The sequence below is a fragment of the Dioscorea cayenensis genome, chromosome 5, assembly GCF_009730915.1.
Source record: "Dioscorea cayenensis subsp. rotundata cultivar TDr96_F1 chromosome 5, TDr96_F1_v2_PseudoChromosome.rev07_lg8_w22 25.fasta, whole genome shotgun sequence".
Classification (NCBI taxonomy): Eukaryota; Viridiplantae; Streptophyta; class Magnoliopsida; order Dioscoreales; family Dioscoreaceae; genus Dioscorea; species Dioscorea cayenensis.
Genome location: NC_052475.1, coordinates 28,886,022 through 28,902,507, shown reverse-complemented (window position 1 = coordinate 28,902,507; position 16,486 = coordinate 28,886,022). Strand labels below are relative to the sequence as shown.

The 16,486-nt window shown below is 30.1% G+C and overlaps 1 protein-coding gene across 1 annotated transcript; it reads left to right on the top strand.

The window, feature by feature from the left end:
- The first annotated feature begins 3,034 nt into the window (after positions 1-3,034).
- Positions 3,035-4,206, top strand: LOC120260227. Its single transcript, XM_039267668.1, has 2 exons — positions 3,035-3,751; positions 3,850-4,206. The coding sequence occupies exons 1-2, from the start codon at positions 3,035-3,037 to the stop codon at positions 4,204-4,206; spliced, it is 1,074 nt and encodes a 357-aa protein (XP_039123602.1).
- Positions 4,207-16,486: the final 12,280 nt, after the last annotated feature.

The following is a 16,486-nucleotide window of genomic DNA, read 5'->3' as shown; positions in this document are numbered from 1 at the left end:
CAAAGCAAAACAACTTTTTGGTAAAACATTTAGATTTTGTATTTAAAAATAAAGCACAAATCAATAATGGACGAGAACATTGATTCGAAATATTTAGAATTAAAGGCACTTGTAGTCCATTTATTTGATTTTATTATAAATTTTAAGTAGGTCATTAAACTACTATTTTCATTTCGACTCATCAAATACTTGATTAGTCAGATTTGATCACTCAACTTTAATTTGACTTCAATAGGTAATAAATCGAAAGGATTTCTCCTCCCAAATAAATGAATTAGTTACTTTTTCAACGACATGCACACTCCATCAGACTTAATAATGTGTCATACAGGGAGGACTAATTCGGATTTTCAAACAACTATGTAATCAATTAGGAGTTGAAATTCTCGATTTATTGCTTTCGATGAAATCAAATTAAAGTTGAGTGACCAAATTGACTACAAATCGAAATTCGAGTGATCAAAGTAAAAATAAGCCATAGTTTAGTGATCTAGTAAAAAATTTACCCTATTATGTGATATATATATCTGCTATGATAAAAAGTTGTTGCCTCGGAAAGATCAACCATTTTAACTAGTTACTTAGAGCAATAAAATATTTATGTTACAAATTTTTCCCAAAAAATTACAAATTTCCCCCAAAAAGTGATGTAATAACCTTACCGCAACCACTTATGTTGTGTCACACGGACAATGAATATGCAAACCATCTTCTCATTCTAGCTTGTTCACCATAAAAACAACCCCAAACTCCTATAATAAAATTTTGTAGAATTTTTTAGTCAAAGCAATCACGTGGCATATATGGTTTGGCATAAATGAATGCATTTTTAATTACAAAATTTTATTTCCTACTTTATCTGTTTAAAAATTTAGTTAGTTAGTTAGTTTTTTTTTTTTTTCTATTTTGGATGGATGCAACTTCTATCAACAAAAAAAGTAGTGAAATAGAACATACAATTCTCATGGAACACTATGTGCGAGGATACACATGGCCCTCATGTGTAAGTGGTACAGACCAGTTAACAACTGAGATGTAGACTAGGTTTACTGGACACACTAGCTAGGATAAGAGAGCTTTCTGAGAGAGATTTTATCATGTTGTGTTTGTTTTATTTTTCTCATTGCTTTTCTACTGTTGTTTGAACTGTTTGTTATTTTCTATTAACCTTTATATCCAGTGGACTCAGTGTCTATTTATTATGTATTTGCTTATTTTTAATAAATTCATAGTTTATTTATTTTTTAAAAAATGGATAGTTTATAAATTTCCTTTTGTTTCTATTATAGTATAATTTCTCAAGGATCCAATGCAAAAGACTGGGTAATTTGAATTGCTATCAAATTTTGTATTTATTAAAATGAAATGAATTCTAAAAGAAATGATGATAAATAGATAAATAGAATATATGGTGATGAGAAAAACATGCAACAAGATCATGTGCATGAGAAATGAGAAGTCATAGTCATGTTGCTGTCCTACTTCACCCAATCCACACAAGAATAATTAAAACCTAGCCACCATAAAAAGTTTAGGAGCATTAATTTAATCACCCTCATTTTATTTAAATAATTTAATTACCCAAAGTCTTGCACCCATATATCCTCTAATATATAGTGTGGTTTATAACCTTAATACGTTTTCAATCTAAGCACCGTGCATATATATTATACCAAGGACCACTGTGAAAAAGATAAGCTACAAAACCCCACCCTCTCTTCATTCATGACCTCTTCTAGCCCTCTAAAACTTTAACCTTGATTCCTTCAATGTATTTATAACGTTCATTGTGACGTTTCATAATGAAGTGGTGGTCCTCATTATCTTCTCTTATTAATTTATAGGGAGAACTATGTTTCAACTCATATATATATATAATTGGCCCACATGATCATGATAAATTAGAGGATGATTAAATGCAAATACTAAATTTTAATTAATTTCTTGTGATTAAATTCAAATGTATATATGTTGGGCCTTGCAATGCAATCCTATGTTGGCATATCTTTGTTTAAGTCGTGTTTATTTAGAGTTAAGTTTGAAGATGGGAATACATAAGTTTTTATGAACAGAAAAAATATTAAATATAACGATTAATCAATACTAAAAGTTTTGCCCATAATGAAAAATATCGAAAAAAACTAATATATATATATATATATATATATAAACACATCATCAATATTTTATTTTCAAAATATATTAAAAAAGCATGAAAAAAAGGTACACTACAAATGGTCCCTTGGGATGAAAATGAAAGAGTTAAATACACGGTGGGGAATGCAAATAAAAATGATAAACCTTCAAATTAACTTCTAATTTTTTTATTATTTTTGACCAATTAAACAAATGTAGAGCATTTTCTTCTCCTTTAAAAATCATGTTAACAAAGTGACATATATATAACTTATTTAGCAAATTCTCAAAAATTTCTAAAGGAGAATTACAAAAAAGCAAGTGATTACACACACAACTAGTGATTGTATAATCTATATATGTTTAAAAAGAGAAAAAGAAAATGAAAATTGTGTTTATTGTATTTTATTTCAAAATAGCAATTCTTTTCTTTGAAAAAACTCATCTAGTTGTGGGCCTTTGGCTATTATTTTCATGCAAGCACAACTAAACATATATTCTCCAAAACCCTTACCATTCTTCACCTCTCCAAGCACTAAGATCACCCACCAAATGACACCAATTTAGAACAACATATCACACGTGCGACCATTAATAGCGATGTCTACACAAATCACTTCCCTCCTTCCATACACCTAAAGATCAAACCCTAACTATTCTTTGTCAACTTTATCCTGTTGCATCCTCTATCTCTTCTTCTCATTATTTAAACCTCCTCATGCCTTACCAACGTTACAACACTCTTCCTCCAATAATCTTCTTGTCTTCCTCTTTGCCTTCAATTTTATTTATCAACAAATAAAACAATATTATTATTATCTTTGTTCATAGTCTTCTTCCATTCTTTTAATTCCATCACTCTATATATACTCTTATATATATATATATATATATATAAATGGCAAGTCTTACACTAGCTTCACCTTGCATCACCTCCACCATCTTCAACTCTGAAACAAGCTCCAACAATGGAAGAGATGACTCTTTCTCTTCATACCTGAACCTCATCAGAGAGAGCCTTGCAAAAGACCAAACTGATAACTCCGGTGATACTCCTACCACTATGCAGATAAGCATAGGGAAAACCCAAGGTGAAGATCGTGAGCTTGATATCTTCCGTGCAGAGAAGTACTTCAGTGGAGTAATGGACGGAGAAAGTACTAATATGGAAAAAAGTCCAGTGATCAGTTCTTACAAGAAAGAAGGCAAGATGATGAGCTTGAAATCAATATCAATGACTGAGAGCACATACTCGGAGGTTAGTGCCAACAGCCGCAAAACTCTTCTCCGAGACCACCGAAGGAAACTATCATCGTCGTCTTCGTCAAACGGGCGAAGAAGAAGGTTGTTGAGAGTTTTTCGGTGTTCTTGCTCTGGAAAAGATGCAACCAGGGTTGAAGAAGACATGAATGGGAACAAGAAACAAGAGTTCTTTGTAGAGAGATCATCATTTGCAACCAAGATAGAAGATGCTCTCACGTTCATGACGTTGAACTCACAAATGGGAGCAGCGAGAATGACGATTCAAAAGGAGACATTTGGTTCACCTTTCATTGAGAAAAGTGTCATGGTGTCAACTCTGAGAAAAAGTTTGACTTTGTTGACTCCTCCTCTGGTTACCAAGCAACAACAACAACAAGATGATGATGATGATGATGATGATGATGATGATCTCTTGAGTGAAACCAGTTCTGATTTGTTTGAAATTGATAGCCTTCCATCAATGGGAGTAGTTTGTTTCGGCCGGAGACTGGGTATGAGCCGAGTGAGGCAAGCATAGATTGGAGTGTGACTACAGCTAGTGCTGGAAATGATGAACGGAAATTGGATATTCATGAAGGGAATAGGCCTTCAAAGAGTGGTAAGCATAGCATGCTGCTTGGTTGCGCAAGCGAGAAGGCGGTGAACGTGACGTCGACGGAGAATTACAGCAAGAAGCCGGAGAGGCCTCTGAGCTCCATGAGTAATAATTATGAGCAAATGAGGAGTCTTCCTCCATTGCTGAGGTATCATGCTTCTCAAGCTGTTCAGTCACGCCATAGCTTGGACTTCACTCATGGAGGTCTCTAGTGTTTTATTAACGTTAGTTCTCCATATCTTTTATTTATCTTTCTTTCATCTTGAGATGTATATATATATATATAGTTTGGAAAGAGTCTTTTAGACTCTTTAATAGTGTGTGTCAGTGCATGTGTGTTTTGTTTAGAAGCTAAGCTAGGTTGGATTTTGATTTGCAATGAATGTTTTTGAAGTTATATATATATATATATATATGTGAATGTGTTTTGCCTAGCTACTGTCATGATAAATAAAGATGATAGTGAAGCATGTGAAAATGAGATTAAATGAATTATTTTCTTCATTCATTTCACTTGTCATTTAGGGGCCGTTTGGTTGCAAGGAATGGAATGGAGAGGAGTGGATGAGTATTGAAAATGAGGGGGATTGGAAAAGGCATGGGTATGAAAACTATGTTTGGTTGGAAGGATTGGGGAGGTAGTTTATTGGGAATGAGAAAAAGTGAAAAAAAAAAATATATGATAAAATGACCGTCATGCCCTTTTATATAAATGAATATCATTATTATTATATATATAATGAGGTGTGATAATTATTTTTAAAATTATTTAAATATTAAAATAAATTCATTATTATAAAAAGATATTTAACTTTAATAGCTCACATGTGACACTATTTGTTAATATCCAAATTTTTGTTAATATCATTAATTAAAAATTAATTAACCATAATAAATAATTATTTAACTTTAATTTAAAAATTAAGTCATAATAACCATTCATATTAATTATTATTCACTTTAATTACAATAATTAAGTATTAAATTAAAATAGTTCACTTTAATACTATTCATTTATTTATTATAATTAATATTATATTTAAATATTTTCGGGTTAATTATTATTTAATTATTATAAGAGATTATTTAGATTAATAGATTTATAATTAAAAAAGTAAAAGGGTAAATGGGTAAATTTACCCATTATAACCCTCATTCCCCTCCCACTCCCCTCAAAAATGAGAGGCATGGAAACTCCCCCCCATGCCTCTCTCACTCCTTGCCCATGCCTTTCCCATTCCCATTACTCCATATCCAAACAAGGGCTTTCTCAATATAAGTAATGATTTCCATTCTTTTCCTTCAAACCAAACACCCCCTTAGTGATGTTCAGTCCCGGGCACTGGTTTGAGTTTGAGAACTTGTTTAAGTTGCTTTCACTTTATGAGGGGAGAGTACTACACATGAAGATGAGACATTTTTTATCACTTAAGTACTACGCAATTATCTAATTATCTATCTTAGATCTTGTAATACTTTATATTATGAATATACCATGGGCCGGGCAGAGTAAAAAATCATACACAAGAAAGGGTAAAATGAAACTTAATAAATCAAAATTCATATATAATTAAAATTATATAATTTTTTTAAAATTTTTTTTTTTACATAAACAAGTAGTAAAAAACATCAATAAAAGCAAAATTATAATTGAAACTTACAAATTTTAATATTTTGAAAATAATGAATAATTGTTTTATTATATAATTATACAATCAAAGAAATATTTTTCAATGTATGTCACAAAGTAATCAGCTAAAAATATATCACCAATTTTATTGTGTAATCGAGTTTTTACAATCTTTATTACTAAAAAAATTCTCTCCAAAATTATAATTAAAATTAGTAAAATTAGAGTCAAAATTAAGACATTAAATAAATAAGTAAATATGAAATAATTTTAATTTTAAATCAAATTATAGTTACAGCTTCTTCATTGGTTAAGAAGAGACTCAAGTCTCTTTTTATTTTTAGTTAATAAAAAATTAAGGAGATTAATTGTAAAACAGATGGTAATTATTAAATAAATTTAATCACATTTTGATTGGGGGTGGGGGCAGGGGACAATTGCCCCCTTGGGCCCCTTCTCCACTACATGGTTCCACTAAATGTACTGATATTATTTAATGCATCTATACCCTCAATCTTTGAGTTATATATATATATATATATATTTAAATACCAACTCTAAACTGTTGGACAAAATAAAACAATACATCTCTTTAATAGGAGATGCTTGTCATCTATTAGTCCAAAAATAAAAAAATAAAAATAAAACAATGCAAAACAATATACTTTTTATGTTCACATAATTTTGGATTGAATAGACATTATATTAAAAATTAGAAGCACACAGACATAGGTATATCATGAAAATGATCTTTAGTATAAAAGGGGGGAAAGAATAAAAATACAACAAAAATTCTCTAAAAATTAAACACAAACTAGCAAAAACAACGAAGAAATAGATCCTTGATATGCATGGCATGATCCCATAGACCAAGCCAAAATAATTCCCCCCACATAAAATCAACAAAATGGCTTCAAGCCTTCAAATAGATGTGTTGGCCAGGCTGCCAAAACCACTCGCACGTGTGGTTGGTACATGCCTAGAGGTTTTCATTTTTGTTCTTTGGTTTTGCTCAAGTGGCCCCTTCTTTTCACCGTCCTGCCCGTGAAAGAGAGGGAGAGAAAGCTCTGCCATGGAGCATGTCTTGTGGTTGATCTTCTTTCTCGCTTTCATTCATTTATTAGCATTTGTCACATCAACATTCAATGTGGTCCTTGTTTCAGATGCCCCTTCACTTCATTCTTCCATTCTTTGTCACCACAAATATTCATCAGTTGATCTTAAGTTTCCATTTATTCACATAACAAATTATTCTTCTTCAGTGTAACTATATACATATTCAGACAATTATTGGAAAAACTTTAACTTCATCAGCTTGTTCATAGTTTTTTTAAAATTATAATATTAATTTTTTTCACTAATTAAAAGATTTTTATCTAATGGTACTGATATATTGTATAAAATTTACATTGTGATATTAATGATTTTCAGTTATTAGAGTAAATTTTTTACACAATGACTAAGGATCAATCTGTGTTGATGGAGTGAAAGGGTAAAAACAGATTGTTGTTGTTGTTTTTTTTTTTTTCATATCATCATTCAAGTTGTGTATTTTTTTTAGAAAAAATTAATTATAAATTTTTCAAAGTTTTAAAACATTGTAGAGCAGGGACCTTATAACGTTTTGAATTCTAGGGCACAATTCTCTTTTTTTTGACGATTTCTTTTCGATTAATGCAGTTCGACTTTGTCGGTTTATTCAATCTACCAAATATGTCTTACTCAGCTTAAAATTATAGGTTCTGAGTTTAAAAATTATGAGTTTATCTTAAAATTATGGATTCCGTTTAAAAGCTTTGAGTTTTTCTAACTTAAGATTATAGGTTTCAGCTTAAAAATTATATGTTTAGATTTAAAAAAATTGAGAGACAGATTCAGTCGATATCGGTAATCTTTATGTCGAGTAAAGTTTGAAAAGTAATTTGTAAAAAAAAAAAAGGTCATCTTAGAATTCTCAAAATTATAGAGTTTTTTGTGAATAACTTAAGTTCAGAGAGACTATTTGTCCAATTTTTTTTTATTAAAGTGGATAAATAAGTTGTGTATATTCTTTGCATTTGTAAAAAAATATTTTTTTATAATTGTGGATATAATTTCTTCATGTTCTTTGGTAAAGATGGGTGGATAAACTTATTATATTTTTTGTGGATGCTGTTTGTTCCTCATAGAACGCGGTCATTTCGGTGTCTGTCCAAGATTATTCTTTTATGATATTTTCATTTTGGATTTCTTGTTTTGCTGAATTATGATTAAAAAAAAAATGGAGGAAAACAAATGTGACATTATAACTATTAAAGCATAGAGTACTGCATGACAAATGAGAAAAAAATGAACAGAAAAATTGGCACATCATTTGTTACGTCAAATAAGAATAATCATGGCAGGATACTTAATGTTAATTATTAATATTCGCTGTCATTGTCGTCTAAATAAACAAGAAATTTGAAATTGCTTGAACCACAGGGTGAGGAAAATAAATAAATAAATATTATCACATGTATGTCTTGATCTTTTATATATATATATATGATAAAATGTGGATAAACCACAGATTTATTAAAGAAAATGACAATACTAAGAGAATCATAGGAACAGGGAAAGAGTCATCTCTCACCAGGAGGTGAAGAGGTACTAAAAGAAACACGATCTGATAAAAAAAGAGCAGACGAGTATAAAGGGGAGCTTAGAGAGCGGAAGATGTCGTCGGCATCTCGAGCTCTCTAAGACAAAGCAGCGAGGATCACCTACTCCATGGCAGGTCTGCGATGTCATGATCGCCAGTTGAGGTGGATTCTCTATCGCTGAGGAAGTTGAGTGAGCGCTTGATTTTCTGGGTTGCTTCTTTGAGAGGTTGCTGGTGCCTATCAGCTGCTGTAGGAAACCAAGAAAGAATCATATTAGCTGACTTAAAAATAATGTTGAAATGCGGTAAAGCTTTCATTTGAAATATAAGAGCATTTCTTTCTATCCAGATATTCCACAGAATATACGAGCTTTCATTTGAAAAAGACAGAATAGATATATTTTTTAAGAATATTTGGTTATTTTATGAACTACATTTAATAACTAATTTTAAAAATATTAAAAATCACTTTAATAGAATTTTTTTCTAACTCAATATTTTAGAAAAAAAAATCCCGTAGTCCCGTACTTTTATTTCTGAATTAACATTTAGAAAATCGAAATTAAATTATTCTCTTTTTATAGTTAAAAATCTTTTGTAAAAGCCCTTTTTGGTTAAAAACTTCAATGGGATATATGTTTTAGTGAAGTAGCATACATATTTTTCTTTGAATATAAATTTTATACAAAATTATTCTAAATTAATTAAAAAAAAAAAACTTGGTGCTCAAATGACGCTAATTCCACCATAATAAACATGACAAATATGTATAGGTATATATATATTAATGAATTTTCCTTCTAATTTAATCTGATTGATAAAATTTTCAATTTAAATTTGAGATAAAGTAATTACATAATAAACATATAATAATTTTAGTTAGGAATTCCATTCAATCTTGTATTGAGTGTGATGAGTACTTATGTCACCACTAAACAGAAATAATATGGCATGCATGAAAGCAAGAGTATTAATCCATGCGCCACTAGAAAAATAGAGTACTAATATTCATCTCATTATCTAGCCTAGTCAATAAGGTTGTTGAAAGAAAACTAAAGACCGAAAATAGCAACCTAACTGACCACAATAACTACTAAAGGAATGAATTTAAAATTGTTTTCTTGGCAATAAATCAAATTACATGTAAGTGAATTTACAGTGTAAGTGAAAATACTGTTATTCAACTTACATCATTGTTTTTAGGTTTGATGTAAATGAAAATACTGTATTTACTTTCTATCTGTTTGGTTTGATGTAAGTAGAAGGATAGGTCATCGATCATGTAAGTAACATGGTGAGGTTACCGCCATTAGTTTTCATTACTAATTATTTAATATTTGTCATACAAATTAATTTAAACCAAAATAGTTAATTAACTTAATACATTATTTATTTAATATAAACATATTTAATACTTATTTTTTTTAAAAAAATTAACATTAATTTAATTAACTATGTAAGTAGTATGGTGAGATTACCTCCACAAGTTTTTATTATTAATTATTTAATATTTGTTATACAAATTAATTTAAGCCAAAATAGTTAATTAACTTAATAATTTATTTATTTAATATAAACATATTTAATATTTATATTTTTAAAAATTAGCATTAAATTTAATTAACAAATAATATTTTTTAACATAAAATAACATTACAAAATATTTAGGTTGTGCTTGATTGCCCTTTTTTTCCATGAAAAAAATTTTCCACGGGTCATTTTCCCTTTTTAAATAGGCTGTTTGTTTGCCAAAATTTTCCATGAAATTTTTTTCCACAAACTCTATCACGTGATCCTATTTTCCATCAAATCAGTGGAAAATTTTTTCTACCTCCACCCTGAAAAAGTTTTCCAAGGAAAACGTAAGGGGCAATGCTAAAAAATAACGTGCGATGATCAACTTCAATGTTTTTCCTTTTCCTTTTAGGCTGTGTTTGATTGGCAACATAGAAAATGGCTGAAAAAGAAAATTTTTCCATGGAATATTTTTCCATAGAAAAATTTTACATGGAAAATAAAAAATAGTCATTTGATTGGCATTATTTTCTAGCTAGAAAATCAAAAAAAAATTATAGAAAATTCAGATTTTGTTATTTGATTGATCTTATTTTTCACGGAAAATGAAACATTTTTCATGGAAAAAACCTCATTTGTTGTTTGATTGCATCAATTTTGCTTGGAAAAAGTCACATTTTACATGAAATTTTTTTTTTAAAATTATTAAAATTATAAACAGCGCTATGTGGAATTGAATCTTACCATCAAAATATAACGGGATCTATTTACTGATCTAGATAATTTTATTTAAAATATTATCAAGTTATATAATTTATCTTTTTTTTTAAAAATTTTTAAAAGAAAACGAAAAACTTTTCTTTTAAATTTTTAAAAGAAAAGTTATTTTAAACTTATAACAGCGCTATGTAGAATTGAATCTTACCATCAAAACATCACGGGATCTGTTCACTAATCTGGATAAATTTATTTAAAATATTATCAAATTATATAATTTATCTATTTTTTAAAAAAATTTGAAAGAAAAGAAAAAACTTTTCTTTTAAATTTTAAAAGAAAAGTTATTTTAAATATTTCAATCGCACGTTATTTTTTCACATAGCCCCTTACGTTTTCCCTGGAAAACTTTTCCCAGGGTGGATGCAGGAAAATTTTTTTACTGATTTGAGGGAAAATAGGGTCACGTGACGGAGTTTGTGGAAAAATTTTTCACGGAAAATTTTGGCAAACAAACAGCCTATTTAGCTGGAAAATAACTCGTAGAAAATTTTTCCAGGAAAAAAGGGCAATCAAACACAACCTTAATTTTTTATTAAAAAAGATAAATTATATAACTTGATAATATTTTAAATAAATTTATCCAGATCAGTGAACAGATCCCAAGGAGTTTTGATGGTAAGATTCAGTTCCACATGGCACTATTTATAATTAATTGAACTTCAAGTTCTACTCGAACAATTTTAATATTTTTTAAAAAAAATTTTTCATGAAAAATACGACTTTTTTTAGGGAAAATTGATGCAATCAAACAACAAATGAGATTTTTTTCATGAAAATGTAACATTTTCCGTGGAAAATAAGAGCAATCAAACAACAAATTTTGAATTTTCCATAGAAATTTTTTGATTTTCTAGCTAGAAAAAATAATGCCAATCAAATGACTATTTTTTTCATTTTCCATTGAAAATTTTTCCATGGAAAAATATTCCATAGAAAAATTTTCTTTTCCGGTCATTTTCCATGTTGTCAATCAAACACAACCTTAATAAATTTTTAAAAAATTTCCATGGAAAATGTGACTTTTTCCAAGGAAAATTGATGCAATCAAACAACAAATGAGGTTTTTTTCCATGAAAAATGTTTCATTTTCCTTGAAAAATAAGATTAATCAAACAACAAAATCTGAATTTTCTATAGAAATTTTTTGATTTTCTAGCTAGAAAATAATGCCAATCAAACGACTATTTTTTTATTTTCCATGTAAAATTTTTCCATGGAAAAATATTCCATGGAAAAATTTTCTTTTCCACCCATTTTCCATGTTGGCAATCAAACACAACCTTAAATCAAAATATAATATCATTATCTGAATTTGCTCTCCTTTATCCTCCGTGACTAGCTCTCCACCGCCCTTTCCCCCTCTTCCGGCTCTCGCCACACTCTCCATCTCTCCTCTTTCCGCGACCCTTCTTCTCCTGAATCCTGGACCATGTCTTCCTAAGTCCGCTGGTTCACCGCCGTCCTTAAGCTTCTCCTCGCGTCCCCCTTCTTCATTGATGGCCACGACTCTATCTCCTCTCGCCTCAATCCAGATCTCATCAGCGAACTCACCTCCCTCGTCGAACTCCTCATTGAGACTCGTCGTTCCCCTTCGTTCCTGATCTGGGAAGCCAATGCCCTCGTTTGCGAGGTTGTCCGTGTCATCGCCATCCTCTTTCGAGTCAAAGAGGTCAGAGAGTGACTCAGTTCACTCGATTACGCCGACTCGATCGAGTTGCGTTGCTTATTGAGAAGGCTAGAAGATGACGTTAAAGGTGGAGATCTATTGAGCTGATGCCTGATGGTGGTTGTTTGCTGGTGGTGAGGTTAATACTCTAAGGTGGTTATTTGCTGGTGGTGAGGTTGCTCTAAGGTGGTGATTGTAAACCTTTAGTTTTATTGAATTTTCACTTACAACCAATTTGCCTGTAAGTCAAATTACAAAAAAAGACAAGGTTGTTGCATTTGTTTTTACATGTAAGTGGTGTTTTACATGAAACTAAACACACTTTTACATGTAAAATAATTTATTTTATAGCCACTTACATCCACTTACATGTAACCAAACAACCCCTAAGCATGAATAAGAGGTGTACAACATGAACTTCTCCTAGGGCTACAAATAGGTATTGAGCAACATAGGTTAAACCTAGGGCTACAGATAGGCATTAAGCAACACAGGTTAAACCGAGAGAACTCCTACAATGTATACTATCCCCTTTCTCAAGGTGAATAACACCTAATCTTATATAGAGCTCATACAAACATCCCTAAGAATGTGTTACGTTCAATGAACTCTTTTTAGAAATTAATGAGGATTCACAAAATAACCGGCTCTTCTCTCGAAATAATCGACCCTAATTCTATATGGATAATGATTGGAATCTCTTCCTAATCGTGACTCCCTATGACCACATTAATGAATAATGAGCCCTAATTATGTCGATCTCACTCTAGAGAATCGCGGGGATTGAACATTGATCTCGAAGTGCTCTATCACTATGTGGACTCGCGTTTCCTTTCAATTATGGTTGATCGATATACGGTGGATCTCTCGATCTTCACTCATGTAAATCAAGCATGGATTTATTGGCTCTCGCAATAATAGAAATCAAGGCTAACAAGTATGCATACTTGAATCTAAAACAAGAAATTGCAATATCAAAGTTGATGAAAGATCAAAATGTTTGCATCTAAGTTTCAAAAGATAAAAGGGAAAGTTAAAAAAAAAACCCATATGGTTTCGGGTTTTTGCAAATCAAGGTATGTGTGTTTTTTTTTTCAATTAAGTACCTTGTGGTTTTTCATATTTGGCAGCGCAAATTTGACATTTTACATAAAAAAGTCTTTTTACCCATATGAGGACAAGTTAGTTTAATTCTCTCTTTTTCTTTTTTTCTTCTTCTCCGGATCTATCCCTTGACTTCCCATCTTCACCAACGATATCCCTCCAGGAACCTTCTTTCTCCAATCTATATCCCCTTTTTCCATCATCAGAGAATTTGAATTCCAATTGTGGTTCACAATTGAAATCTTTTTCCTGGAAGTTTAGGGTGGAAAAAAATGGTATTACTTATGGATTGAAGAGGTGTTTGTGATTTCACCAAGGTTGTGATTTGTTTGCTAGCAATGATGGTGGTGCAATCGTTGAGGCAGGACAAGGATGCGGTGTCGCTGACGATGGTGTTCTTCAATGGAAGCCTAGAGGTGGCCTCCCTCGATTGTTGAACTCAAACGATCAGGTTTGGGGATTGCGGCCAGGAGAGTGGTGCCGCCCGGGCCTGAGAACGCCAACAACGGTAAAAGGGATGCTTCTCATGGCCGGTTTGGCTTGTGGGGGCGGTGCTGCTCGGCACCGTTGCCATTGCGTTTGCCAATTAGAGCCAGTGGTATGAACTGGCCAATAGGTCTGATTTAGGGGTTGTCCTCGGTCGGCAGCGAGGTGCGTTTGGGTGTTTGAAGTGTCCGATTTGGAGCCAACTCACACAAAAAAAAAAGAATTTTTATGTGAAATATCAATTTTCCCTGCCACATAAGCAGACATTGACGGCGCTGATGAGTTTTCCTTGATTTGCCAAAAATAAAATTACAACAAGGTACTCAATTGTAAAAAAAAAAAAAACACACACACAAACCTTGATTTGCAGAAACCCGAAACCACATGGGTTTTTTTTTAACTTTCCCAAAGATAAAAGCCCTAGGTTCATCTGTTCGCAAATACCAAGCAATTTAGTTCTTTGTTAGAAAGGAACACTGATCCAATCTAGAATACAAGAAAAACGCAATAAACATTCAGCACTCCTTCAGAGTTCTTCTTCAAGAATTGGCAACTAATGCACAAGACACAATGCTACCGAGATTGCTTGTCAACAACTACCTTGAAGCCACTACAACAAAGAAACACTTATTGTGACATTTTTAAAACAACATTTTTGGCAAATGTCACGACAAACCAATAAAATGACTTTTAAGCGATAATTGTGATATGTGTTGGTATGCTTTTATTTATTCCTACATTTATAATGACATTTCTACTTATAGTCACAAAAGGTTTTTATTTTGCGATATTTTTGAAGATTTTAGCAACATTGAAAGAAATGTCAGTACAATATTATTTGTTAAGACGCTTGTTATGACCTATGTAACAAATGTCATAATCCAATATGACTTTAATTGCATCAATTTGTTATGATATATTTGAAAACACCATTTTAAGTTAGGATATATATCTATCTATATTCAAAAATATGAACGATAATTTAAAATTGAAAAAAGTGGTATTTAAGGGAAAATAAAAGCATCAATATTTTAATTTTCAAGAGTGCCAAAAATTAGGCGGCAGTTTTTTTTTATGAACGCCAAAACCTATGCGGCTTATAGATTCATGATCTATATATAAGACAAGAAAAGCCCCTTGATAGTGCAAAAGGCCAAAAATAAAGTTTTTGTCAGAAGATAAAGTAAGTATCTCAATTTTTCTTTATTCTAAGTTAAATTATTTAAAGGTTCTTATTATGGTTATGACACACACATACATAAACTGAGATAAATTATATATTCTCCTTCAATATAAAAATAGCTTATTTGTATTCTTTTTTATGTAAATTATATATGCTCCACATGGTTTTATTTTTTATTAGTATTTCAAATTTATATCATTGATTCTAATATATCATATATGTTTACTTTTAATTTAATTTTTATTGTTATATTATCTTTATCTTATTAAATGTAAAAAGTTTTGTAGGCGGGAGATGCTACAAGTAGTCCTCGTTCTCAATTAGCCACTCAATTTCATTATAGTAATAATGATCTGGTACAATTTTTATAATATCATCTTATTATATTTTTAAATTATTAAAATTATAAATTGTATTATTTTTTTTCTTTTTTTTCTTTTTTAATTTATTTAGATAGACCCTGACGTATTTGTTTATTTTATTTTGTAGACAAGAGATCACTATGATAAATTTAAACCCAATTCTACGGATTGAAACCTTAGCTTTATTATAAAAGTTATTTTTTTTAAAGATTTGTAGATCATTTTGACATTGTTTTAATTATTTTTAAATTTTCAAAATTATAAATTATATTATTTATTTATTTATTTTCTTTATTAATTGATTTAGATAGACACTAACGTATTTATATATTTTATTTTGTAGATAAGGCATGCAATTATACGGATTGAAGCCTTAGCTTTATTATAATGTTTGAAAGTTATTTTTAAAATATTTGTAGATAATGTTGACATTATTTTAATTAGTGTTTTAATGCTACGTTTGATTTTTAAATTTTTGATGAATAGTTTTTATTAATATTTTGTTAAATTATGCAAATTAATTTTATAGAATTTAAATTATATCTCATATTTTATTTAATTAAATCATATATAAATATTGTTTAAATTAATATTGTGAAAAATTATACAATATCCTTATACCAACATTTATAAATGACACTTAATTTTAAAATTAGATAAGATTAATAACTTTTACTAACATTTACAAATATCGACTTAAATTGGTATTCATATATAATTGATATTTTATTAAACCAATGTTTACAAAAAGTCGATATAAGTAATTTAAGAGACCTTTAACAAATGTTATTATATAACCTCTATAACAACAATTATAAATATTGCAATATTTCAAAATTAATGTGATAAAAACTTGTGGCGACATCTACAAATGTTGTAAAAAAAGTGTTGCTTAAGCCATATACAAATGTTGGAATAAAAATCCATATTGAGACTATTTACAAATATTGGGAAAAATATCACAATAAATGTTGGAATATATAGGTACCAAGTTTCTTGAAATGTCACAACAAAGTATACCGATCTGTGGCAATTGTGACATATAATCTACATTTGTTACAAAAGTCGGTATAGAGTTATTTCGATGATTTTTTGTTATTTTACAACATATGTCAAACGTCACAAAAAAATCCTATTTTGTTG